Source organism: Candoia aspera, chromosome 12 (genome assembly GCF_035149785.1).
Source record: "Candoia aspera isolate rCanAsp1 chromosome 12, rCanAsp1.hap2, whole genome shotgun sequence".
Lineage (NCBI taxonomy): Eukaryota > Metazoa > Chordata > Lepidosauria > Squamata > Boidae > Candoia > Candoia aspera.
Window position 1 is genome coordinate 6,009,944 of NC_086164.1, and position 27,991 is coordinate 6,037,934.

Below are 27,991 nucleotides of genomic sequence, written 5' to 3' on the forward strand. Positions count from 1 at the left end.
CCAAGCTGCCTACAAATGCCATGCTGACACCAAACGGGCACCTCAGCCACCCTTCAAAGTTGGGGATAAAGTTTACCTCTCCACAAAGTTTATTAAATCACCCCAACCATCTAAGAAGTTGGCACCAAAATTCGTGGGTCCCTTTCCTATTGTGGCTCAAATTAATCCTGTTACTTTTAAATTAGATTTGCCTCATAATCTTAAACGTTTGCATCCCGTTTTTCATTGCAGCCTGCTCAAGCCTTTCCACCAATCCGATCGCTGGCACCCACAACCCTCACCACCTGCTCCCATTATGATTGATGGGCAGCAACACTTCAAGGTCCAGGAGATTCTTGATTCTCGACGCCTTCGTTCTACTTTGCAATACCTGGTCCATTGGAAACATTTCCCTCATCCAGAATGGGTTGCTGCCCGCGATGTTCTCTCCCCTGTTTTAGTTGCCCATTTTCATGCTGCCTATCCTGCTAAACCTGCTCCTTAATTTGGTGTTTTTAAGGGGGGTGGTATGTCATGTTCATCGTTCCAATGTTCTGAATACATCATAACGTTTCGCATGTCACTTTCCTGATCCGTGTTTGCTGGGTGGAGATTTCCAGCCGTGCCAGGCTGTAATCTCCTTGCTGTAACTGTGGAATGTATGTTTGGGTTATGGAATGTGTTCAAGGTTACTTTCTCAGGCCGATGTGGGCAACGGTTGCTAGCACCTGGGAGGGGGTGGTTGCTAAGCGGGAGCGAGGGCGGAACCGGGTTTGAAGCGAGGGTTTTTAGTTTGTATTTGGCACGCTTTTGCTCATTCTCAGCTTTCTTTGTATCTGCATACTATTCTTTCAATAAATCAGTTATCCTTAAGCACCTGCTTGTGAGACTGAATCTGTCAGAATAGGCAACCATTACAATAGAATACATCCCACAGAAAGAGATTGGAAGAGCAGAATTCGAGCAGCAATCATGCAGAGACACAGGGGGCATTCTCCTCAGTGTCTGAACGCTTAGAATGAATAAACTGCTACTGTACTATTTACCTTGGGTGACTATATGGAAGCAGCCACATGCATTTTGCAGCTGGACTAGAAGCAACTGAAAGTATCCCAACAGTTTCCCTTTTCCAAATGTCTCCTGATTGTGACAGAGGGTTGAGAAGCCCCAAGGAGGCGGCTGTTCAGTCCTGTGAAAACACAACCCGCTTGGTGACATTCATCTCTTACCTTCACGCTGTCTACATGCCTGATATGCCCCAAACAGCTCCTGCTTGTTTAGCACTTTTCCTTTAAGCCTGATGGAATGCCTGAACATCAATGCCACAGAATTATTGGCTGGACATTGGTTGCCTAAGTGATAGTTGTGACCAAACACTTTGCAAGTCTGCAGCTAGCGGCTCGATCAACTTGGGAACTTGCATCCTAGAGAAAAGAAAGGCGGTCTTGGCACAAGAGCAAAACAACTGGCAGGTGTTTCACAGCAAGTAGCCAGATTTAAAGCCTCTTGGGTGGGTGACAGATTAGTCTGATGTTCCTGAGTTACTTCTTACAAACAGCTGCTTGTCTTTCATTGTGGTGGACCGAACAGGAAACAGGGAGCTAAAAGAACACAACATTCATGTGCTGCATTTTCTTTGCGTGCATGACTATTTCTCAAAGACAACACAGAGCTTGCCAAGCATGTATTGCAAGATGCAAGGTGGGAATAAACAAGGATGGGTTTGCAGCACTCCCATCATGCAGGAAGCGTGGCAGAGTAATAAAGGGCATGGTTTGCATGCCAAAGGTTCTATGCTCAGGCCTTGGCATTTTCTAGCTAGAGTAGGAAAAGGTCCTGCTGGAAACAATGGGCAGCTATGGGAGACTGCCCTTGTGACCTGCAGGAGCCATTGGCCCTTCCCCTAATCAGGAAGAATTAGACAAATGCAGATGTCGCAGATTCGAGGCCTAGCAGCAGCCGAGTTAGCTTTCCACAGCAAAAAGGTCGGAAGATCCACTGTTACCTTACAAACTAACAGATGTATCATCACCTAAGCTTTCATTAAGCCCAGATCGCCTCCTGTGATGTACATTAGAGTGGAATCAGGCACACGGAGCTGAATCAGGCACACGGGTCAAGAGTTGGCCTACAGCCCAGACACTGCCTTTCCCCAGGCTGTTTCTTCAGGTTCTGTCCAATTTTTTTCCCCATCTCCTACAAGCTGAAGACATAAAGGACCATGGACTTGGAAGGCAAACATTTGGAAATTACAGACAAGGATGAAGATGAGGAGGATATGGAAATCATCAAGGAGAAAGCGGCCTTGATCACTGATAAGATCCTGAAAGAGGCCATGACCAAAGTTAGAGCCCTGAGAAAGAAAGAGGCAGGTACTTCAATGTGGTTTTGAAGCTGTAGAGGCACTGGTATCTAACTTCCACTGGGCGCTAATTCGTACCCTTTACATCAGCTGCAGGTGTCAAATACAAAGTGCCAAATATTACCTGGATGATGTGCAAAGATTTTACCATAGGAAAAGGTCTTTTGCAGATTGAGCAATATATGAGAGTAAGTTTCACGTTTGATCTTCACTGGCATCTTGGGCGCAAGGCAATGTGGCACGTCTGGGTGTGTAAACTGGGTTTAGACGTGGGAAGTCGGCTGCCCAAAGACCCAAAGCTGGGAGCTGCTGTAACCTGTCCTGTTTAATAAGTCCTGTGCACGTTTTCCTCAGCACTATTGCCTGCTCTGTCCGGTGGATTTATTTCTCTGTAATTGGATTTAAGGTATTTTGCACGAAATAATGTATTTGTTAAAAATAAATCTTTATTTTGGGGGGTTTATAGAAGCAGTTTTCATTTCTATGCACCTACATGCAGTTACCAATCTATTCCAAGGCAATTTCTTGTCAACCCTTTCCCCCTACCCTCCCTTTTTATTTGCTAATTTCTCAGTCATTTAAGTAATGTAACAAATCTTATTTTTGGAGCGGAATGTATTTCCTACTTATATGTATAATTTTTTTTTGAAAGGAAGATTAAACTGTTCAAGCTAGATATCCTATAATTGGGTTAACAGTTTGTCTGTGTTCATGAAATGTATGTAACCTGATGACTGGATTAACCCATTTTCTGGATTTGCACAATAAATTGAAACCAACCAGTCAGGTTGAACCACATAATAAGCCAGTGTTTAAACCAACCGAACTTAGCGTGTTGTGTGAATACAGGTGCCTGGTTTTAAGAGTCCTCATTAAACTTGTTGTACAGTATAAACAGAACCTCAGAATGGTCTTTTATTGCCTCTCCCAAGTCTGAGAACATTTCTAAAAGGTGCTACCAAACTGTAATTCTTAATATGACAAAAACAGAAAAATACATGGGGAGTAATATAAACTGCTTCTGAATTAAACATAACCAAATTTAGTTTAATACCACCATCTTGTGTCTCCTGCCCTACCTAAGCTTTGGAGTATGCCCCCTTCATCATGCCCCAACAAAGATCAGGTAGTCCTCATTAGTGACCACAACTGGGGCCAGCAACGCGGTTGCTAAGTGAAGCACTAAGTGAAGCTGCGACTGGGCTTATGATCTGACTTCAGTTTTCCTTTGCTTTACAGACCTGCGAAGGTCATAAATGTGAGGATTGGTTGTAAGTTATTTTTCCATCACTGTCGTATCTGCAAACAGTTGCTAAATGGGGCAGTCACTAAACGAGGACTACCTGTAAGCTCCAGAATATTAAAACAAAATAAAATATAGCTCACTTTTTTTCAAGTAGGTGCTTGTAATGGGGCCATTCTCTGATTTACAGTATATTAATCCCTGTAGACATGGGAACTTCATGAAAGTTGGCTACACTGGACCAACTATCTCAACAATGAAGAACTCCAGTACAGTACCCAGTACCATTACCGAGTCTGCTGGAGCATCCCAACATGTAGGAAGCCCATCCCACGAGCAACAGCATGTGTCTACTTCATCATTGAAATTTCCAAAATCAAACCATCGGTGAGTACTTTGAGGTCTGCTTGGGACACAATTAAGCCCAACTGCAATGAAGCCATGTCAGGGATACTCTCATTTACAACATCTCCAAAATCCATGATCTGTCGCCTCAATTGTTTTTAAGAATCTGATCACGCGTAGAGAAAGGCAACTACTGGCCCTCTGTATGTGGTAGCATTACAAGCCCCATTAACCACAGTGTCAGCCTTCCCAGGTAGACCAGACAGGAAACACGACCAGATGAGCTAATTCTACTTTATTGTAAGGCTGCATTATCAGAATCTTGCAAGTCTGAAAGTGCAAATCTCCCCTCATCTCCTTTACAGCCTGAGAACCGGGGGGCGGGGGTCCCTTCTGAGCCTCTTTCTCTTTCCAGTTGCAGGATATGCCCTCTCTTATCTGACCGTTCCCTAGGCAGCATCTCTCCCCTGCTCCCATCTCCCAAGGTCATTCCCACATACCATTACACCCAGTCAATATGGCCAGGTCATGGGAACTGAAGTCCGACAATTATCTAAGAGGAAACAACTATGCTTCTTGATGGCCATGTCTTTGCTTAAGAATAAGAAGGAAATTTTAGGCATAACTAATAAACATCAAATAAAAGTAGTCTGGTGGCATCTTGAAGACTTAGCCAGTTATACTGCTGTGAATCGTAACTCCCTTAGCTGCCCATTCTCCCAAAAACTCATTTTGCTAACTGGATAAGACAACTTGGAAGGGACCAGCAAAATGTAAAGTTAGAAGTTGGGAGACATGGAACGTAGATAGAAGAGTTCTAATTCTATGGAATTCCATCTTCGATCCCTGTTAGATGGTTGAATATTATTGTTAGGCTTTAATTCTTGGGAGTACTGCCTATATTTTTTCCTGGAATATCTCTTCATGAGAACTATTAAGCAGGCCACTGTTTGCAAAACTGTAACCATTGTTTTTCTGTTTGATTCAGACATTTCCAATTGAAGTATTCTTTGTGGTGGAAACCAATAAGCTCATTCACAGGTACTTTCACAGCAACGCTCCCCTCAGTCAACTGGTTTACATGGCTGGGTTCCCACATTACACTAAGATCTTGCTAACATGGTTTATTGAATAAGTCATAGAGCCTGGGTTTGCACATCTTGAACCATAATCTGTGTTTGAAAACCAAAAAAGCTAGGTTCACATAGGTAAAATAAAAGCAAACAGTATTAGGGCTCAGTCTTGTTGAATGACTTTGCCTTCTATCTCATTCATTTTTGACTAGTGTTGTCTGCTGACCAAAAAGGCAAGGAACTGACCAGAATTTTTTCAATGTATAAATTGGGCAGTGGGAATTTTTTTTATTGTATGGAGATTAAATCTTCTCTGCTACAGTAATTTGCAGAGGAAACTGCTTTTTAAACAGGCCCAGCTCCAGGAGAAAAGGTGACTAAGCCATTGGTAGCAAGAAAAATCCTTCAAGGTTCATCCCAAAAGCTTCAATCCCATCCACGATTTTCTGGGATTGCTCCTAGAACAGTTTTTCTCAACCTTGGCCACTAAAATGGGTGAACTTCAACTTCCCCAGCTGGCATGAACAAGATTCTCAAACTGCTTGACATTTTTATTAAGTTGGAACCCTGTATAATGTTTTTGTTGTATGCTGAAATACGGCTGTTGATTGCAGAAACAGAAACTTCCAATTAATAAATCGTTATATGCAATTTGAAGGTAGATATCAACAAACCCTCCTCAACCATGCAGAAATAAGGAAAAAGAAGCAGGGAAGATTTGAATAATTTACCTTTGATGGGACGCGGTGGCGCTGCGGGTTAAACCGCTGAGCTGTCGATCGGAAGGTCGGCGGTTCGAAACCGCGTGGCGGGGTGAGCTCCCGTTGCTCGTCCCAGCTCCTGCACACCAAGCAGTTCGAAAACATGCAAATGTGAGTAGATTAATTGGTACCGCTTCGGCGGGAAGGTAACGGCGTTCCGTGAGTCATGCTGGCCACATGACCCGGAAGTGTCCTATGGACAACGCCGGCTCCAAGGCTTTGAAACGGAGATGAGCACCGCCCCCTAGAGTCGGACTCGACTGGACTTTACGTCAAGGGAAACCTTTACCTTACCTTTGACAGATATTGGCTTCTGAAATATTACAAGGTATTTTTTAGCCATGCAAAACAAGTCATGTTTGACAAATCGTTTTAAAAAAATCATTGTATTAGCTAAGTTTTGGGATAAAATGTAAAATGTGAATGTAAAATGCTCTGTTTTCCGTTTACAGGCCAGGAGAATCTCGCTTTAAGGAAATATGGCTGAAAGATGTGATTGAAAATAAGATCTGCATGATGGAGACTGTGGACTTTTAGTTCTTCTAGGATGGTTAGAAATTAAAATCTCCGTGTCCTTTTTTTGGTAATGAAATCCCATGGGTTGCTGTAATCAGACCCTCATTTTGATCTCTCTGTGCAATTCATGTAAATGAAGTGGAAGAAGAAAAATTTTAACCAAACTCTGTACATATCCAGTATCAAGGCCCTTAAATCAGCAGTTTGCTCCAGACGGTGGGGGAGATTACACCAGTCAAATGTCCCTATTTAATGCAATGTTTAAGTCAACTTTTTCCACCGAGAGGTCCTCCTGAGGTGTGGGAATGCAAGTCTCAAAATTTCAACTAATGTGTTCTGGAGATAACAGATTAGGGAAGTCAAGCTGAGATAGGGAGGCTGGTCTACAGAAGCTAGGACCATGATTCTTAAGGTCTTCTTTATGCTGAATTCAAGAATATCAGACTTTGATTCAAGAGCAGCCTGGGGTCCCTATCCCAAATGTATTAAATCTCTAAATAACAATTATTGCCTCATTTGCTGGAATGAATTGGGCTGCATTTGGGGACAGCAAACTGGAGGAGCGTTATCTGAGAATGAATGTCTTCAACTTGAGAGTCATTGTAGTTTAGAGCCTTGGAGTTGAAGTAAGTCTGAAAAAACTCGTGTTTGACTTCGCCTCTTAGTTTATGGAAACTCACAGGTCGGGGCGTGACCTTGGATCAGGCATTCTCTCAGCCTGATCTGTCTCCCAGGGCTACTGTGAGGATAGCAATGGAGAAGATGGGCAATGTATGTAATCTTGAACTCCCCGAAGAAAGGATGGATTTACTAAACAAATAAGAAACTGGCAAACCTCAAATAACAACACACAATCAACTGTACCTAGGAGAACATTTTATTTTAAAAATATAGCTCAGAAGTGGTACACCATTCTGGAACTGTGCAAAAAAGGGAATGCCCAGAATGCATTTAATAAAGCTGTCCTTCATACTGGGGTACTTATGTACTGGGGTGTATTTATATTAGGATTTTTCTTCCTTGTTGTAGAATGTGGCTCCAGATATACTTCTGAAGTTTATGAATGGTGTACTGGGTAGCACTCAAAATTTACAAAAGGGAACAAGGTCACAAACCCCAGTATATGGCAGCTGACACGTGGACTTTGAATTCCAACCCACATACTTTATCAAGGCCAGTGTTTCTCAACCTTAGCAATTTTTAAGATGTCTGGACTTCAACTCCCAGAATTCCCTGGCCAACATGGCTGGCTAGGGAATTCTGGGAGTTGAGGTCTGGACATCTTAAAGTTGCTACGGTTGAGAAACACTGACCTAGGCTACAGATTATACTGAAGAAAACTAAAGGCTAAAAAACTTCCCCAGATTGATATTCACCTCACCCGTGCCACTGAAAAACTATTTACACTTAGTTGAGCAGGAAATAGATTTATGATCCTCAAAGCATTTTTTCTTGCAAAATTATGAGCGCCAGACTTTTAATAGCACTAAATTGGTAAAGAATCCCCAAATGACAACGTATTTACTGACCCTATTTACAAGGAGTCTAAGCCACAAAACAAGGTCATGATTTAAACAACTTTTCTCTGTTTAACAATCCACCCAAATGTGTACTGTTCTAGAGAGGAAGCTTATAAAGGCAACAGTCAACATTAAAGCTATTTAATGTCTTTTGGCTGCACAAAGTTAGACCCAGGGTACGTTCTGGCCATTTTCCATAAAATACGCTAGTCCTGTAAGAGATCTTGTTGGTTCATTCAGGGCTTAATATTTTCTTCTTGTCAAAGCCCATAGAAAATAGTCTTCACTATTCCTCATAAATGGAAATCCTTGCTTTAACGGTGAGGTTTTTTTTAAAGTGCTATTTTCTCAATCACAAAGAAGGGACAGTATCTCAGCAGCTTCTTAGTATATGGTGGTATCAATTGGCCTGCCTTGGTCAATCTGACATGGACTCAACCATCTGCTGTTGGAAAGACCTTGCAAGTTAGGTCCGAGGCCACACCAAACCAATTAGGGTTCTTAGCTGGATTATCTATAGACAGACAGTTCCTGCAGCACAAGCCAGTGTTACTGCCCACCCGTTTGCCAGTCACTACAATGAAGGTGGTTCATCAACATCAGGACTGGAAAAGGACACCCCGTTCATTTCTCATCTTTGCCCTTGGTTTTTCTGTAGACCATTTCCCGGAAGCTGGCTAGGATCTTGTTTTCTCTCTTTCGCCTTTCCTCCTGGTTGAAAGATGCCAGGGCTCTCTTCTCGTCCGCGCTGTAGATCTGGTTCTCTTTCCGCAGACGCACAGCTTCCATTCGCCGATGCCTAACGAGAGACGCGGAGCCCATCGGCAAACTCCCAACACTTAAGCCGTCAACCGGCCACAGAGTATTTTCGTTACATTTCAGTCGTTTCCGTTCACCTCCACCCCCTTACCAACATATGGGAACTGTACGAATAGCGTGGAAAAGGCACCACGCAGAGCAGTGTTTCTCGACCTCAGCAGCTTTAAGGCTCGGGAATTCTGGGAGTTGAAGTCCACACATCTTGAAGTTGCTGAGGTCGAGAAACACGGACTTAGAGTAACAAGAGCTCACAGCAGAGATGCACAGCCCGAGATTCCAGGACTGCACGTTACCTCCAAAAGCTACTGCCAAACCGTCCTTTCCGATTGGACAGAAGCAAAGGAATGAAATAGATGACGGCGTAATAATCATTCCGCAGAATTAAATATATAATTAAGTATCCTTAATTGCAGTGAAGTATAAAATATAAAAGAAATCCAATCCAGTCTTTGTCCTGAGCGCCCCCCACCCCTGGTACTTTGGGGAGGGCCACTCAAAACCAAGGATAGCCCTCGGCCCACCAGGCCACCTACCTGCTGCCACTCATCACGTAGCCTGACTTCTCGAAGGAGGCTATTTCTTCACTGGTAAGGCCTATTTCGCCTCTCCTGGGGATCCGCTTGCCAGCCTTTACGTACTCTGCCATGGCGGCGCCTTCACCGGGCAGCAAAGCGTGACCATAGCTTCGAGAAAGAGAATGCCAACTTTAACCACTGGAACTGCAAAAAAATGTGGAAGGACTGTCCACCCGCCCCCTCAAGCCTGCTGCTGCAGCTCGCCCTCTTGCATGCTGTACGTGATCCATATCGATTACCGTTCGGCTCACTCCTAGCCCGTACCAGTGTCAAGACCGGACCAAGAAATGATGCTGAGTCAGCGTATTCCGACCCTAGTTCTTTATTGTTCTCACCGAACAGACAGAATCTTGCTAGACTAAAGCCATCCTAACTCACCTACGGGGAAATAACCCAGGAGAATCTAGGGTGCAGCCACCTGACTCTCTTTGACCCTCTGCCAAAGCTTTCCAAACTGTGAGCCCTCTTATCAGCTTGGAAAGGGTTCCCTCCTTCCTGGGAATCAGCGGCAGCGCCGAATCCCACCACAACCAGCCACAGAGAACAGCACTTACTTCAAGGGGCGGTCGTCTTGAGAAGCATGAGTTATGGGAGCTTCTGGTCCAATAAAATCCACCGCATCTGGGTTTTCTGCAATGGGGGGAGGAAAAAATCCAAACCATGAAGACGGAGACTGAGGCTGCTACACAGGAAAAAAACATCTGCATATCCTTCTCAACTTAGATTGACTGCCCTTCGTTCCCCACCCCACCGGACTCCCCATTCAACACAAATGGGGAGGGTAGGCTGCCTAGAGTCCGTCTGGTTTCAAGCTGTTAGACAAATTTTACCAATAATAAACCAAGACCCTTCTGCTTGTTAACCTCTTGGGATTCCATTTATGTCCTTTATGAGTTTTCAGCTTCTCTGTGTGACTGATCTATATAGCTGCCCATTTAGCATGTGACCCAGGGTGGTGTACATCATTAATAAACAACAATGATAAATTATCAACAACAATTAATAATTATCAAACCAACATTATACAACAAAGCATAAAAAACACAATCCAGACAACTGGGAAAAGGGTATCAATAAAGCAAGAATATTCTTAAAGCAGCTAGTAATCTTCCAACAAAATCAGCTTGAAGTTTAAGTTTTAGAATACTTCGATGTGGGTGCATATTTCTTAACCAAAGGCACGAACGTCACTTGATTTTATCTAGCCAGCCCTGAGCGGTGACCACCTACTTGATCTCTCAATCCAGAGATCATCCTCATGTTCGGCTCTCTCGTCAGAATCTTCGCTGCTCGAGTCACTGGAATCCTTTCTGCTTTTCTTGCTCTTCTTTTTCTTGGACTTTTTTCTGGTCATACAGAAGAGAGACCGGATGAATTTGGAAAGCCAGGGCCAGGGAGAAGGAAACCAATTATTACAAACAAGAATAAAGCGCTTTGGACAAAGTGCTTAAGTTTACTGTCTGTGAATGGGCAACAGTTAAGAGATGTTGGGATCACAAGCTTTCCATCCTTTTTTCTATGCTACGTCTAGCTGAAACAATTATGGTTTTACGTTTTATCTGTTCGTGCAGAACAATGTTTTTCAAAGTTGGCAGCTTAAGATGTGTGGGCTTCAACTTCCAACATGCTGGCTGGGGAATTCTGAGAGTTGAAGTCCACACACTTTAAAGTTGCCAACTTTGAAATACACTGACACAGAACAAATGATGTGGCATGCAGCACAAAGAGAACCCAGGGAATCCCTGGTATTTCTCTCTTTTGCAATCCCCTAATCGCGCAGCCCTGGAGATATTTGGAAGCCAACCATCCTGATACTTAAAGGGAGCTTATCCTCAGGGATTAGACTGAAGCAACAGACCATACCCCTCCCTTTACAGCTTTTACCAAAATATTAACTGCTGATAACAGAATTCAAGAACTAGAAGAAAGTGAAAAAGGAGAACCAATTTAATAATGGGAACAATAATTAACAAAAGCTGAAAGCCAAACCAGCGTTTTAGGAGTTATCTCAGTAACAAGACAGATTGTGGCCTATCCTTAGGCAGTTAAGGGAAGAATTCTATAATATTAAATACAGGAAGTAAAGAATGCAAATGTTTTAAAAAGTCTCTTACTTTCTATGCTTCTTTCTCTTCTTCTTGGCTCTCTTTTTTTCCTCCTCACCTGAAATATTAAATATGAAAAGGGGGAGGAGAAGGAAATCATAAACCTGATATACGTCCAAGACGGATAAAAGCTAGCATGCAGGAGTGACTAGACTACTGGGACTGGACCAAGAAGATTGGGATGCAAACATCTAATTCTGTTGTGAATCTCACTGGATGACCTTAAACCAATCTCTTTCACTCTGCCTAATGCAGGTAGTCCTCGCTTAATGACCATTCATTTAGTGACAGTTCAGACTTACAACTGGTCCTCACACTTTCAACCATCACAGCGTCCCTGTGGTCACGTGATTGCCATTTTTGACCTTCCCAGCTGACTTCCAGCAAGCAAAATCAATGGGGAACTGCTTAACAACCACACGGTTCACTTAACAACTGCTGCGAAAATGGTTGTAAAATGGGTTGGATTTGCTTAACGACCACATTGCTTAGTGAAATTCTGGTTCCAACTGTGGTTGTTAAGTGAGGACTACCTGTATAGTAGAGAGAACTACACAGAAGTAGTACAGTTCCAGTAGCCCGTGAACCACATGGGTATACTGTACAGTATAAGCATATATGCACATATGTATTATGTGCAGAAATGCTCTCAAAACTAAATCTGTACATTGTATGCCATAAAGGTGTTCATATATGGTTACAGCATGCTTATACTAAACATATTAACTGAGCTCATGTGCCAAAGGTCTCCTGAAAAGAAAAGCACTGCAAATACACTTTTAATAATCCACACCCTGGTTCCTTCAGGAGTATCCAGAACGGGAAAGACAGTTCAAATTGATTTAGTATTTGTAGTGTAGACATCTCATTTATTAGTAAAAATTTAATTGCACATATTTCTTTACAATCCTGTTCTATTGAGCTGAATTATTCTCAAGCGTATAAAGCAGTTCCTTCATAGAATGATAGGATATTCTAGGTACATTTACTATTTTTGAGAACTTTTTCTAATAATTAATTCCCCATTAATTTAATGGTACAGTATAGCACTGCTGGCATCTGTACTAATGTATGATTCTTTATTAAGTAAAACTCTTGAAAGTACAGGTGACATATTCTTCAAACCAAACAGAATGGTAAAAAAGATACTTAAATGTTAAAGGGAAATTAAATTGAATAATCTGAATTGCAGGCAAAGGAAAAATATGAACTCCTTTCTGTATATAATCCAAATTGAGGAAGAACATTATTCCCAGATATCAGACTGATACTTACGTGCAGCAGCCTTTTTCTTCTTTTTCTTTTTCTTCTTCTTCTTCTCCTCCTCTAAAAAATATTTGAAATGTGTTTTATAATCAGATAAACAATTCATTCCAATGTATTTGCTCCTGACACAGAAACGCCACCTGCGGATGGTCAGTTCCAGACATGTCAGACACAATTAATTGCCCCTCTGCTGAAAAGCTTTCTCCCATTTGCATTCTAGAGAGGACAGAATACAGAGGAACAAATTGCTGCAGCAAGGAGTGGGAAACATCATATTCAAACCACATTTTATAGTTTCAAGAGAACATACAATGTCCCCAAGTTATGAACTAGCGATCTGAAATTATTTCTGACCATTTATTTCAGAAATGTCATTCACAATTCTAAGAAAGTAAAACGAGCCCCCCACAGATACCACTGATGTCAAGGCGCATCTTATCCACAATGGAGTACCTTCTGAACTGGACTCGGATGAGCTGCCTTTTTTAGACGATCCGTCTTCGTCTTCTGCGGGCGTATGTTCATCAGAACTAGATTTAAAGGCAGAATGTAATCTTAAAATCCATTAACTAAAGCATACAAGATCAAACACAAATGTAACTTTAAAAAGCTTCTTTCATTTGGCCAAAATTAAGGACATTCTTAAAATGTCAGGATCTGTACATACAGTGTATGTTTTGGAAATGTATTTTCTCTCAAAGGGCTGGGAAAACAATCAGTTCCAAGTTGGAGACAGAAATCAGGACTTGGAAATAAGACAAAGTAGACCACTAGGTACATTTTATATCACTATAAAGGCAGCAAAGTCTAACAAGGAGAGGAAAATGTCATACTCCCCGATCACAATGTCCTCAGAACATCCTGATTGGACTCGCATCCATTTTTCATCGAACCCATGTCAACAGACAGAGAGGTACCAGAAGGGAAGGGGTGTTACTTTGGAGTGTGAATTCGGTTGCTTAGACTAGGCATTTATTGCCAAGGCCATCCGGGCCATCCAGTGGCAAAGGGAGGAGTACATGCTTTGATGGGTAGAAGGGGGGGAAAGTAGAGAATGTGACTTTTAAATTGTAGAATGCGCGGGAAAGAAGCCATTCGCAACTTTGCTTTGTACCAGACGCTTTGCTTCATTAAACAGTTACTAGAAGCCAAGTCTCAGAACTGTCTTTGAGTGAATGCTTGAGCATGTGGATCATTACAGAAAACAAAATTAAATACAGGTTTATTTACTCTGGCTCAGGAAGTTTTGGGGAGAGTCCCCAAACTTCAGGTGCCCCCAGTTCGCCTATTCGTTCTCTCTCATTTAGTCGTCTGTAAAAGATATTAAGAAATAAGTCAGAAGCACAGGAAAATCAAATCATCTTCATGTCATACGTAAATGCTAATACTGCATATACCAGATTGTAATGGAGTAAGCTTGCACAGAGAGAAATGCTGTGGACTAAGCCCTCAGATTTTCAGGAAGCGGGGTGCAAATCATCCCCCAATTACCCTCCTGGGAGACAGCCTGATGCCACTGTCCACCTTATTCCGGGAAAAGTCCCTCTCTGTGCTGGTGGCGGTGTTCAATGGCAAGATGTGCTTTCCTTCCTCCTCCTGTAACTTCCCTTCCTTTTTCTGCAACTTTCTGGAGCGGAGACATTGCAATCTAAAGTAAAAATCCTTCCAAAAAGGATGCTCATTCCCCAAAAAGAAGTCAGTCTTTATTATCTATTATCAAAGTTGAAAAAATTAGAGGGGAAACAGAAGCCAAAGGGTGAAAAATACGGAGCCAACGGAGGCTGCATCAGAAACAGGTCAAGGAAAAAGTTGGCAGCTGCACATGTTGAACTTTGTAGAAATATGCATAAAAGGTATGGATGAGGAAGAAAAGGGCACAATCATCCCTTGATTAAATGTGGGAGAAACAGGGGCAATCTGATTATTAGCACAGATTGTGCATGCTTATATTGTGGACCTGAGATGCAATAACAGCAGTTCTCCCATCCAGCTGTTTTTTTTTAATTTTATTTTTTATTCAACATTCTTAACAGACAACAGAACCAACCTGAAAGAAATTTTAAAAAAATTAGAGAACAGATAACCCCAAACATACTAAAAATACAAATGAAGAAAGAAAAGGGAGAGAAAAAAAACTACCTTGTATTTTATACTTATCAAAAGTCCCTGCTTTATTAATCCATAGACTCCTATAATACAATCTGTACAAAACAGGATTATAAAATATCACAAAATCTCCTGCCGTAGTAACATATGTTGCTGCATCCTCGGACCAGCAGAGAATATTGCCTTTTCCAAAACGGAGGGATCACCCATCCCCTCCAGCAGCTGTGAAAGATGACATGAGTAATAATAATAATAAACTATATTATATTAAATATAATTTATTATATTTATAATATATATTACACTATTATATATATTATAAACAATAACGCTTATAGAAGAAGAAATCTGCTCTTATACCAATCGTGACTGGAATCCTTGGAGCAGTAGCGAAGGGCTCCCTCGATATTTGGAAATTTTGAATTTATCGGACCTCAACACCCTAACTTTACAAAATAAGCACCCTGCTAGGAATTGCCCATATCCTCAGACGCTACCTTAATAGTTCTTAGGTCTTTGGTTAGGACCCGAATTACTAGGCTTCCACCAGTCTTAGACTGTGAATTTAATTATAGATTACCAATAATAATAATAATAATAATAAGCATCATCATCATCAGACGAAGGCGGCCGAGAGACGGGGCCGCTGCTGACTCCACGGGGCCCGCCACTCGCCTCTGCCGCAGCGACTCCTCCTGCTCCTTGCCGTAGCGCTCCGGGTCGTGCCGGGAGCCGAAGTGATGCGGGCGCCCAACCCGCTGCCGGAAGCCGTTGCGCTCCCGGGAGCGAGACCTCCTGCTGCGGCTGTGCCTGGACGGAGAAGGGCTGCCCGAGCCGTTTTCTCGTCCCCGCCGGGGGGCCGGGGAGTCCAGCGGACTTCGCGAGCGGGACACCGGGGCCATGGCTGCGCGAGGGCCGGGGACGCGGCGGCAGCGGCGGCGGCACCACAGGCGACCAGGCCGCGTCGGCTCCTGAGGGCGGCGCGACTCGCAGCCCCAACATTGCGACTTCCGGTCTCCTTGCGTCACATCCTGAGGGTGCCACGCCTCGCACCGCCCCTGTCCGATCTTCTTTTACGAAGAGTCACTTCTTCCCATAGAAGCAAACAAGGGTAGAGGTGCGCGCAGCCGCCACATCCGGTGTGGCTTGAGCGCCGCCGCCTTCAACGCCGCGAAACCAAGGGCGGCTCCGTCTCTCCCAGATCTTTACAGCAGGCCCTTCTATCTTCGATCTGGAGGCCCTGCTAATTCTAAGCACTGTCAGACAACACCTCTGTGGAACACCCGGTTTAGTCAGCCCGGAGCGTCGATCTCTTTACCAGGGCATTTCTTCCACAAGTCGCGGAGCATTCCGGACCCTTTCGGCCAAGGCACAGCCTGCCGACCGTTCTGCCGCGCGCGGAAGTGCTGAAAAAGAAACGTCCGTTCATTTCCCTTTCCCCCATCCCTTACTTCCGGTCCCGTGATCCACGCCGTGCAATTCCAGCTTCAAATCGAGCTTCACGTCAACCCCTTCCCGCTTTTAAAAGCAAAGACTTCCAGCCTCCTCGGCCTCCCCAAGTCTCCGGCCGCGGGTGGAAGCCGCCTCCTCTCCGCCACTTCCGGATGGTACGCTGCTCTTTAGCGCCCGGCGCGCTCCCGGGGCGGCTCCCCGGAGTTCCTCAAGGCGGTTCCTTTGTGCTTGGATGGGCTGCCGCCCGTGAACGACGATGGAGCCTGGCGCCATGACCGAGGCGGGCGGCAAGACTTCGGGTAAGAGCCGCCGTCCGCTGCCTTCCTCGGGGCCCCCGGCGGGCGCTCGGGAGCCGGGAGGGGAAGCCCCGCGGGGCAGAGATGCCGGCCCGGCCTTCCTCGGGGCTCTCGCGGGAGGGCGGCCGGGTTGGCGGCGGAGGGCGCATGGCCGGGCGGGCCCTGGGTTCCTGCCTCGGCGCCGCCTGGGCCGGCCCGGCCCTTCCGCTGCTGCCAAACGGGCGAGAAGGTGCCCGGGCGAAAGAGGCGCCGCCGGGGCTGCTGTCACCGCCCCGCGCGCCCTTGCCAACGCCTAGCGCCCTCTCGCTCTTCTCTCTCTCTCTCCATGCCCAGCCAGCCTGGGTGGTTGTGACTGCCCAGGGCCTGTCCAGAGGCTTGCGAGGTCGCTTCCCTCAAATAGAAGACTTTGGGACAGGGGGTGGGTCGGTCACGGACGTTCCCCAAGGAGCGTTTGGCGCCTCGTGAGAAGTTACCGTATTTTAAACACCCCCCACCCCGCATGAGCTGTAGGGTCGAGCCTATTAACCTCGGCTTGGAGACCTGCAGCGTGGGTGAAATCCCTCTTCCCGTTTTGCACCTTCCGATCTTGGACCCACGCTGGAGCAATCGAGTGGGCGACGTTTGTAAGGAGCGTGTCCTTAAGGGCCCTTTTTTTGCACAGGAGTGCTGGTGGCAAACATAAAACCGTTATTAGTGGGTAGAAACTTGCTGCAATCCGTACCAGGGGCTTATCGCTTCATGTATTGATTTGTCAAATTTCTGTGGCTGCCCATCTTTAAAACATTCTAAAAAGCCAGTTAAAAACATTGAATATAAATAAAGCAAGATCGCGAAAGGGAAGATATTAGAGCCAGCACACAGACTCCCTATTACCAGAATTATTTAACCTAATTCTCTGGGCTGACAGGATGCACTGAGCTGTAATCCATACAGGCTGGGTTGGCACAATATAGTGCTTGGCTGGTTTCTGGTTGAGAATAATGTTAGAACAGTTTTTTGGGAAAGCAGGTCGCTTATTCATTCTGTGGAGAGCACAATGCATCAACATTTCAGTGCTGAACTAAGATTTAAAGCTGAGGAAGTTAATCAGCCATGCAAGCATGACTGCCTTTCCAAGGGCTCTTTAAATGCACATCTTCTCATGCTGATAAACTAGATCACAAGAGGAGATGGAGTAATGATAAGAACTGTTAGTACTTCAACAAGGGTAGCTTCTTGAAGCCCCTTTAAAGATTACTTGGCTTGCTTTTGATATGCTAAGGATCGGAGCCTTAGCATATCAAAACCAAATGATAACAGATTGCTTTAATGCACTTACTGGCAGTGGTTAGACCCGACAACTGGCTGGTGATCTGCCCAAAGAAACCTGTATGAGCATTTTAAGTTTAGGGTTCAGAGTGTCATGCAAACCTAGAATATTGGGTTAATTCATTAACCTAAACCATACATTCTTATAATCTGTGAACACGGCCCATGGAAGTTCACGAGTTTTGTTAGTTTCCACATTACTAAGAACTAAACCGCTTTTAAGCCTGATCCTAAAGGAAGTTGCCCTGATTATTCTGGAGCAGAGTGCGCAGAGAGAACCCAACGCCCAACCCCCCCTGATGCAGTTGGCGGGGGTGGGGGGGAACGACTCCTGCGGGAGAGCGGCGGCAGGGTTTTGCAGATTTGCAGCGCGATTCGCGGCAATTTTATTCCCCGAGAAAGACACCCAAGACCCCAGCCTGGAGCCCGACCCTCGGGCCCACATGCCGGGAGCATTTGCACGTGAGCGCCTCTTGCACGGGACGCCTTCCAGCCGCGGCGTCCTCCGAGGAAAGGAAGAGCCTCGGGGCCGCTCGGATTCCAGCCCGGGAGCGCTCAGAGGCCGAAGGTTCCCGAAGCCTCTTTTCCGGAGCCGCCCGCCGGCGGCCGAGCGCGTTCGTCTGCCGTCTCCGTCTCCTCTTCCTCTGGCCGCGCGCAGCCGAACGGCGTTCGGTGGGAGCACGAGGGCCGCCGAGCGGCTCCGGGAAGAGCCGAGAGCACGCGTGCGCCGGGCAGGGAGGCGTTGCGGTCGAGCGGGCGGAGGGACGCGGGGCCGGCCGGGGCCGGGAGCCGAAGAGGCGCGGCCCAGCGGGGGTACGGCGAGCTGATCTTTCTCCGGCAGCCTCGTCTCCGCGCCGGGGGCGGAGGGGGCAGGCTTCTCCAGCAGGAGCATTGTGCCACAACACCCTTCTTCCGAGCTGGGACTGCTTAGCCTCTGGGGAGAAGCCCCTCTCTTCTTCTCCACCTGGACTCCCATTCCCATCTTGCACAGCTCCTAGAATTAGTTGAATTAATGGAAGCCGGGAGGGGAAGCTCCAGAAAATCAATTTATTCTCACCCTCTCCTTTCAACACGCGCTGAACTCAGCTTCTTCTGTGGTAGCCACAAGAGAGGCACTTTCCTGAAATTTAGTCTCTCTTCCCCCCCCCCCCAAACTTACCAGGTTGGATTCCGACTTCCATGGTTCCCAGCACAGCTAGGAAAGGGTTGGGGGAGTAGCAAGCTCACTTACGAGGAGTTCTGGAAAGCCTCTCCTGTTCCTCCCTCCCCAGCTGATCAGCTTGACTTCCTGGTGTGTTGTGGCTAGAGTGGCCATCATCCCCTGCCAGTAGGGCCAGAGATTCTTTCAGGACTAGCTCAGGGTGGAGAGAAGGAGAGTTGGCATCTTAAGTTTGGGGAAATGGATTCCTTGCCTGCCCAACAGTGACTCCTTGCTGTTGCTCTTTCGATTCCCCCCCAGATGGGTACTCTCTAGATGGGTGGGAGCTGCAGGGCTGAGAGAGGTGCAATCCTAAGACATCTGGAGGGTGCTTACTTGGCCAGCCAGGGATTCTGGCTCTGTTTGTGGTTGTGGTGGTCCTGGTGAGACATTGTAGGCCAGCCTTTTAACTTGCAACCCTTCTAGTTCCTTTAGGTTACAATTCCTATCCTCTGCAGCCAGTGATGGGAGTTGGAGTCCACCACTGCTGGAGAGGTGGTGGGGCAGCAGATTGACAGCGTCAAGAGAGGCATCAGTGAACACAACCTACATAGGCTTAAGAGTTTGTTAAGTTTACTAAGATTTGTCCCTCTTTAAGGGACAAATTCTTAAAGGAATTTGCTTAAAGGAATTTGCTCCTGATTACTCTGGAGTAGACCCATACAGTTTAATGCTGCTTCTGATTAGGAAGGGTCAGGAGTGACTCAAGGACCCCCCCCCCCAATTTAGCAGAGTAAAAACCTACATCCAGTCTCTCTCCATTGTAGTCATCCTGATGAAGTCAATCCTTGATCATCCTTTTGATCAAAAGTCAAGACTACATTATGACAGGACATCTCCACTGTCACTACCATAAACTAAGAGCCTCCAATTACGATCCGTTTTTTTTTCTCATCCATCTGCGGTCAGTCCCTCCCCAAATCTTCGTTTCTTCTTTTCATACTGTCTCCCTCCCCATCCCAATCTCACCAATTGGGGTGGTTTTTCCTTCCTCCTTTCTGTTGAACCCCCAACCTTCCGACTTCGCTTCCTTCCCTATTCATTTTTCTCAAAAACGCCACAACTGCATCCTCATTTCCCTGTTTCCAGTTTGTATATCAGGGATTGCATAAACAGCAAAAAAAATCCACCCCTTCTCTACCCTTTCTGTAATACTGGAGAGCCGGGTGTCTCCCAGCTTAAGGTGTCCTTACACGGCTCTTGAGATGGCTTCTTCATACTACAGTTGCAATATATAAAAACGAGAAACTGAAACTGTAGGTTCCTATGTGTCGTTGATCTTTCCCTTCGCAGCCTTCAGTTTTGGAGCACAGTGGGAAAATGTGTAAATGTGGCCATAAGATACCAATCTGATGGCACATAATCAATGGCCGTAAGATACAGAGGCCTATCAGAAGCAAGTCAAGATTTCTCAAGACTTTCCAAGTTTCTCTTCTTCCAGCAGAAACTTGTTCCCATTTTAGAAAATATCTCTGTGATAATTCTCTGTGCTTGATGGCTAAAGTTGCTATTCTTTGCTTGCTTGCTTTGATCTAAGAGTGGCTGATGAACCGTTTCTTGTCATGAAAATAAGCATTGGGGAAATGTCTTTTTTTTTTTTTTAAAGAAATAAGTGGCTGTGTTTCCCAGCATGATTTACAAAAGTGTTGGTTGCTTTTTGTAGGCTTGTTCAGACATGACCAAGCAGTCTTTCTTGAAGCTGGCCATATGAGGGGTGAGGAACGAATATGTGGGTGTGCAGCTTGCTTCTGGGCTGATAAAACTTGCTTTCTTAGGCCAGGATGGTTATGTCAGAACCTGGCCTGTGTTTTGGGCTGCTGCAAAGAGCATCAGCAGAAACTCTGAAAGCAGGGATAGCAGTCAGTGCACACTTCATAGTCTCCTTTGCAATGTATTAGGACTTGTAAAGCTTTTCACAGGGGCAGGGAATGTTAAGCGGAAATACTTGTGCTTGAAGAACTCAAGCAAAATCAACACAGGCGCATATTGGCATACACATAACCCTTTCTCTCTTGCGGCAAAAGTCCCACAGTGTGACCAAATCCAAGCATCAGAGCCCAACTTGAGCTTCTTGTCTAAGAAACAGAAATTAGCCTACAGTTTGTAATAATTAAGAGTCTTTGGTTGTGATCTTTTCTCCTGGAAGTGATCTCGCCACTGCTTGTTTTAAAGCCACAGGAACCAGGCTTTCTTCCTGGTCGACAGGATCAGTAAGTACTACAGGTAGCCCTCGCTTAACGACTGATTGTTTTATGGGGTCTGAAGTTACGACAGCCTCATAAAAGGTACTTTTCAACATGTACTCACACGACTTGCAAAAGGTTGCACCACCCCCACAGTCATGTGATCACAATTTGGGTACTTGGCAGCTGGCTCACATTTACGACCAGTTGCACCATCCTGCGGTCACATGATTGTGATTAGCAACCTTTTTTGTCAGTTTCTGGCAAAAAAACGTTCATTGGGGAAGCTGGATTCATTTAATGACCATGGTGATTTGCTTAATGACCTATGGTTCACTTAACGTCTGTTGTCAAAATGGTTGTAAAATTGGGTCTGGTTGCATGTGACTCACTTAACAACCACACCGCTTAACCAGTTTTCCAGTCGCTATTGTGGTGGTTAAGTGAGGACTACTTGTGTATTTCTCATTTTATTGTTCCTCTTTCTTATTCTTTCTTTGCTGTAGGAGCTGTGTCTGCTTTTATTACTGTATTGCGCAACACTGCAATTGGCTAGAGGGCCTTGTCCACTGATGTAAACCAAAAGATAGGTATGCTTAATATTGGCTGGATTTTCACATTGTGCATAGCTGTAAATGTGGTTTGTGTGATTTTGGCTTAGTGTGTTGTGGGAACACAAGCGTTATGGTTTGTAAGCCATGATGGGTCATTTAGCATGATGTATGAATCCAGCCATTTGTGGTGCATTCAGCAAACCAGGGCTTAGCAGGATAAGCTGTTTTCTTTCTCTGCCATGACGGTTCCCTCCCTTAAAACCGTATTTCCTCTGCTGTGAGAATCCTCGCAGGCGCAGTCTCTTGAGCTTATCAAAGACATTTCCCAAGCATGTGAGCTTGGATCAAACTGAAGCAGGAACAGTAGGCACCAACTCTTGCATTAGCAGCTGTTGGGGAACACAGTGGAGAAGCAAATACAGATCTGCTTCCCGTTTCTCATTTGAACGTATTCATCCATGGATGTGTTTCATCATGCCTATGTTGCCAGTCAAGTTATCTTACTAATCTTCAGGTTCTACCAGTTGCATCTCTTATTTTACCACCTCTCTCTTCCTCTCTTGGCTCCATCAGCAGTCCCTACTTTTAATACGCCGAATAAATGCCTTGCCTTTTTGTGCTAGAATGCCAGTGAGCATATTATTCGTAGCACGGTAAGTAAAATTACAACAGGAGCACCATGCATCACGTGGGGAATTGTTTGAGTTTATTTAAAGCAGAGATCCACACACCTTTGCTGAAGCACAAATGGTTTTCTTGATTGGCACCCGAGGGAGAAGGCAAGCCTAAAGAGGGGAGGGCCTGTCATTCCTCTTTATAGACTTATGCAAATATAATATAAATATACTTCTCGTTCATGGGATTGGGTTACAACATATGCATGTTAATGTGTGAGGTGAGTAGGAGAGGTAATAGATCAAATACAGTGGTACCCTTGAGTTGAAACAGAGGATTGAAGCCATTTTATTCCTTTAGCTGCTATCTGGAAATCTTGATTTCCCAGCAGTTCTACTTCCTAGCTGCCTTCGTTAACGTTCTTTGTGGTTAACACTTTTCCTATCTTGTTACCACTTGCAACATTCCTCACATCTGCGTGTTCCTAGTACCTAACTGATTATTGCTGAGCCTAGTGCTTTATTTCCCTGGACGATGAAATGATTCAGGGGCTTTTTAGCTTGACCTCAGACATTCTACTTCGATCATTATAGAGCTACAATTACAGAAAATGATGACTTCTTTTACACAGTTTCTTAAAGAGGTAGCAATTTAGCAAACTGTTAACCTTATTTCTCCTTGGTATTCCCTTTGCTGCAAAAAAGTATTGTATTTTTAAAAAAAATCTAATGTGTGTTTCTAATTCAGAAGAACATGCAGTTAGCATTAAGATACTAAACATCATAGTATCAATTTTACCTGCTGGATTTTTTTCCTGTCTTGATATTTAAATTTTCAACTATTTATATCCCTCTGGATAATCGTTCAAGAAAAACAAGGTTAAAATACTGTAGGCTGATTAATTGCCTTTTTAAAAAGTATTTTCCCCTTAACTGGGATGCTAAACTGTTATAACATTGATTTTGCTTGTAAGACTTTATGTAGTCTGGAACATTTATAAATTAATCAGTGATACTGATATTCATTATTCATATATTTTTCAAATATGAATTTTGGATCAGTTAATTTCTAGAACCAACTGCATAAAAACATTATGTCATTCTGATGCACTGTTAGAAAAAGTAGCCAGCCATTTTTCCTTCAATCTTGCTAAGCTTATTTTACTAATATTCTAGTATCACATATGGCTGTCAGGCTAATGTGAAAATAAAACAGTCATGCAGTATCCACAGAACTTATCTTTAGTAAATTTGGGGGAATTCTAGCTCTCGTTAAGGAACTGGTCAGTTCTGATTAGCTTAGATCTTTTTGTACATTGAGCTAGGCCATCATGTGGCTTGTTGGTGTTGCCTTAGCATGTACAATAGACTCTCAGTTAACTAGAACTCAAGCAACCGGCGAAAAATCTGTATCTCTCTGCTGCCATCTAGTGGGTATTAGGGTTTAATAGTAACTCTCAAGCAACCAGAAACTACATTTATCTGGCATCTAATCCCCATGGCTGCCGGTTACCTGAGAGTCTACTGTAATTTGAATCCAGCCAGTTGTTGTTTATTCAATAAACCAAGATTTAGTACATCCTGGCTTAGTTGCCGTACATAAACCCATGGTTAGAGCTGTCTGTTAATTCCAAGCAAGATAACCCTGCATAAAATTAAGTTACATTTACTGAAATTCCAGGTTCAAAGCTTTTATTCTAGTTCAAAACAAACTTTCCTGTAGTAGGAAGAAATTTGATTCCGCTTCTTTCTTGTTCCAGGGATGGAGACCAGAAAGCTCATAACCGCCACAGACAACCAGTATTCTGGTATGCTGTTGAAGGCTTTGGATGAGCAGCGAGGTCTGGGACTTTTTTGTGATGTCACTGTTATTGTGGAGGACCGCAAATTTCGAGCCCACAGGAACGTCCTCTCGGCTTCGAGCACTTACTTTCACCAACTCTTCTCTGTTGCAGGACAAGTAGTTGAGCTGAACTTCATTAGGGGGGAGGTTTTTGCAGAAATACTCAACTACATCTATAGCTCAAAAATTGTCCGGGTGAGATCGGACTTGCTCGACGAATTAATTAAATCAGGGCAACTGCTCGGGGTCAAATTCCTTGCTGATCTGGGTGCTCCTCTGCAACAGGTGAAGAACATGTCTTCTGACCCCAGCACTTCAGAGCTGCTCAGCCTGGAGGCAAATGGCCCCAAAGGGCAGAAGGCTCCAGCACCACCTGAGACGCCACACGTAAAACTTGGGAAGCCTATTATTACAGAATCCTTTTCCTTGTACAGGGAGCAGTGTGACACCACCAAGATCACCATTAGCGATTCAGATGATGACGACGATGTCATCTTCTGCTCAGAGCTTGTGCCTCCCAAGGACCGTTCTGTGGAGACCAAAGTCATAACCCAGATTCCGCCTTGCCCAAATCCCACTGGATCCTCTGAGCAAACCGGCGGTACCAGCAGCAATTCTCCGCCTCAGCCGGTGGCAACTGCAGATCCAAGGCTTGACGCATCTCCCGTTCTGCCAAATCCGGCTGAAAACCAACAGCCTGTCGACCCCCTCCCTCCCCCTGCCCCAAAGGCTGCCACTCCGAATGTCCGTGTGCTCAATTCATCGCAGGTTGAGGCTGTACCAGATGGTGGTTCATCCCATGAAATAGAGGTATTGCCGATACCCGAGGAGAATCAGCAGCCGTCTACGAATGATTCCTTAACTGACATGGAAACCAATGTCATTGATGAGGAAGAGGAAGAAGAGGAAGATGTGGAAGACGATGACGACATCCTTGGTTCATCCAGCCCAGGCTCAGCAAGCAGCAGTTCTTTGGTCCAACAGCCCGCCACTCCAAAACCTACCACTGCAGCCGACAGCACAGCAGTCCAGAAGAAGCAAGTGGTGACTTTCCCACAAGAACCAGCCTCCCAACCCAACGAGTTCAAGATCCAAATCTCAGATGTTCTTTCCGGAAGCCTCAAGGACACTCCCTCAAGCGTTGCGCCAAAGCATATCACCGAGGGGCAGAAGACCATCACGTTAGATAAAGCCACCGAGATAGAAAGCTTGTCGACCGGTTGCAAAGTCTACGCAAACATTGGCGAAGATACCTATGACATTGTAATTCCGGTGAAAAATGAGGCCGATGGAGAAGTCCGGCTGGATGACGTCCCCCGGACCTCGGGCGACGATTCGGCCAACCGAAAGCGTTTGAAAGTGAAACACGATGATCACTATGAGCTCATCATGGACGGGAAAGTCTACTACATCTGCATTGTGTGTCGGAGGTCGTACGTTTGCCTGACGAGTTTGCGGAGACACTTCAACGTTCATTCCTGGGAGAAGAAGTACCCCTGCCGCTACTGTGAGAAGGTTTTTCCTCTTGCCGAATACCGCACGAAGCACGAAATCCATCACACCGGAGAGCGACGGTACCAGTGCTTGGCGTGTGGCCAGTGTTTCATCAACTATCAGGTGATGGCGACCCACCTTAGGTCAGTTCACAGCCAGGATCCTTCAGGCGAGTCCAAGCTGTACCGTTTGCACCCGTGTCGGTCTTTGCAGATCAGAAATTATGCATATATTTCGGGTAGCTCCAACAACCTCCCGATAGCAAATGACAGTGCCCTTGTTTATTCGGGCAGTCCTGCAAAAGATACCTCTCAGGAACCAGTACCGAACCCAGCCGCAAAGCCGATGACCTGGGATGACATCTTTGTTCCGCAGGGAAACGAATCCCTCTTTAAACAAAACCCATCGGATGGGAGTACTGAATTTGAGTTCGTGATACCCGAATCTTACTGAACCTATTGTTGATGGAAACGTTTTGTTTAATTAAAAAAAGGGGGAGGAAAAGAAAAAGCATAGCTCTTTTTAAAGGGGATGCTTGGAAGCATCTAGAGAACATCTCATATTATGGAACACGTCCATGTGCTTTTACCTTTAGCATACGGTAGTGTTTTAAGATTAGAATATGTGTAGTCTTTGAACTTGTGAATGAAAATTGGTCAGGAAAAAAAACTACTTGAATACAGGAAAAGACATTTAGGAACTTAGGTGTTCAGTGTTTATTAGTACGGATCAAAATCTGAAAAGTTACTGTTGGAAGACTTTCCCCATTAGTTGTAGAATAACAGGAGTATATTTCTTCCTTCAACCACTTACTATTTTTTTTTTCATGTTAGCACTTTAATGCTGAAAATGGTTCCATTGTGACTACAAAACAGCAGCCTAGATAGATTTTCTTGTTGATGTGGGGGAATCTTTTTTTTTTCTTTTAAATAGAAATCAGTGCACTCCTGCCACTGAATCTTTTAAGGGTCCAAATCATGCTTTTTCTCAAGAAACCAAGCTTATGGCTAAAGAGGCATACCGTTTCTCTTTTGTTTCGAAATAAGCATCGTAAGGTGCTCCTAAGGCAAGCTGGCCATGTTTAAGGAGAAAAGAGACCCTTTACTGGAGGAAAACTTTACACTTGTTCTTTTTATTCAATGATTAAGCTAGCTCAGTGGTGGGACCGCTGTGTTTCATCTTTTTGACTTGGTATGGTAGTCAACCAGGATGTCCAGAAATATGGAAAGAAGACATTACATCAGGATCTTTTTCTATGGAAAAGTAGGTTGACAATTCAGAATGAAGTTACAGTTTCCCTGTCTTACTCCTTGGTGGAAAAAACTATGAGAAATCTAATTTTGTAGATTTTGCCCTGAACGGCGCAAAGCTTCATACCAAAGCATTCTCGCAAATAACGCTTTTGCTGTGTAATTGAATTGATCGTTTTTAAAAAGAGCCTAGTTAGTTCATTTTTACAGCAGCCACATCAAAAAGGATTTTTGGCATAGATGTGCTAGCCTCAGTTTCCTTTTGCGGTAACTCTTTCCTCCCTTGCAAATTGATAATATGCTTTCAAGTGCTTGGTGATAGGCAGGGTCTCAATTTGAGCAAGTAACGTTACTGGGCAGCAGTCACATCATCTGTTGTTTTATGTCAAATAATGTCTTGCTTTTTTGTAAATTATAATATATGGGGGGCGGCTTATAGAAGATTGAAAAGGATTGTGATGAATAGTTAGTTAGCAATTGGTGGTTTGTCATTAAAATCTACTGTTCCCATCACTTTAGAATTTTTTCTTCTCCTTTCCCCATTTTCTTAAGTCTCTATTTTATATGCACAGTAGTCATTCCTAGTCCTTAATTTTCTGTCATTTCCTTTTTTTTTTTTGAAATGTTATTTCTGACCAGGAAGTGAAGTTCTGCTGTGGGGTTAAAAAAATGGGCATGTAACAAAATTATAATGAAAAGGCCTAACAAATCATGTTTCAAATAATGGAAGAAAGTGAAGTGAAAGGATCTGCGTAATATAAAAAGCTGGCTTTTCTGTAGGGTGAGACTATACTTGATTATGGATAGAATTTTTTTTAATGGAAATGGTGTTTTAAAATTGGCGCCGCATATTTAAATGAGTGATTTGCTTTTTTTAAAAAAAATCCTCAGTTGACCTTGTGTATGTTTGTCATGTTTTAGGAGATACAGGTGTCCATCGCATTTTAACTAGGAGAATCTCTCTTCATGTAGCTGCCTGTAGCAAAAGATCTTACTCTTGCTAAGTAAAACTGACTTAGTTGCCCTATTTCATAGCCAATCATTCAGTCTGAACGTGCTGATGCAGGAAATCCTAATAATCAGGAGTTAAATCTGGACCTGTTGAACGTTTTTTTTTTTTTTTGGCAAA

At 44.4% G+C, this 27,991-nt stretch overlaps 2 protein-coding genes across 2 annotated transcripts; one reads left to right on the forward strand and one right to left on the reverse strand.

Annotated features, from left to right (window-relative positions):
• Positions 1–7,143: 7,143 nt before the first annotated feature.
• On the reverse strand, positions 7,144–15,636 carry NKAP (NFKB activating protein). Its single transcript, XM_063313572.1, has 9 exons — positions 15,346–15,636; positions 13,795–13,875; positions 13,018–13,094; positions 12,574–12,624; positions 11,308–11,356; positions 10,424–10,539; positions 9,748–9,823; positions 9,152–9,301; positions 7,144–8,598 (listed from the first exon to the last, which is right to left on the reverse strand). The coding sequence occupies exons 1-9, from the start codon at positions 15,570–15,572 to the stop codon at positions 8,424–8,426; spliced, it is 1,002 nt and encodes a 333-aa protein (XP_063169642.1). The 5' UTR covers positions 15,573–15,636; the 3' UTR covers positions 7,144–8,423.
• Positions 15,637–16,221: 585 nt separating this feature from the next.
• Positions 16,222–27,959, forward strand: ZBTB33 (zinc finger and BTB domain containing 33). The gene is made up of 2 exons (XM_063313567.1): positions 16,222–16,421; positions 24,036–27,959. The coding sequence occupies exons 1-2, from the start codon at positions 16,379–16,381 to the stop codon at positions 26,063–26,065; spliced, it is 2,073 nt and encodes a 690-aa protein (XP_063169637.1). The 5' UTR covers positions 16,222–16,378; the 3' UTR covers positions 26,066–27,959.
• The last annotated feature ends 32 nt before the right edge of the window (positions 27,960–27,991 follow it).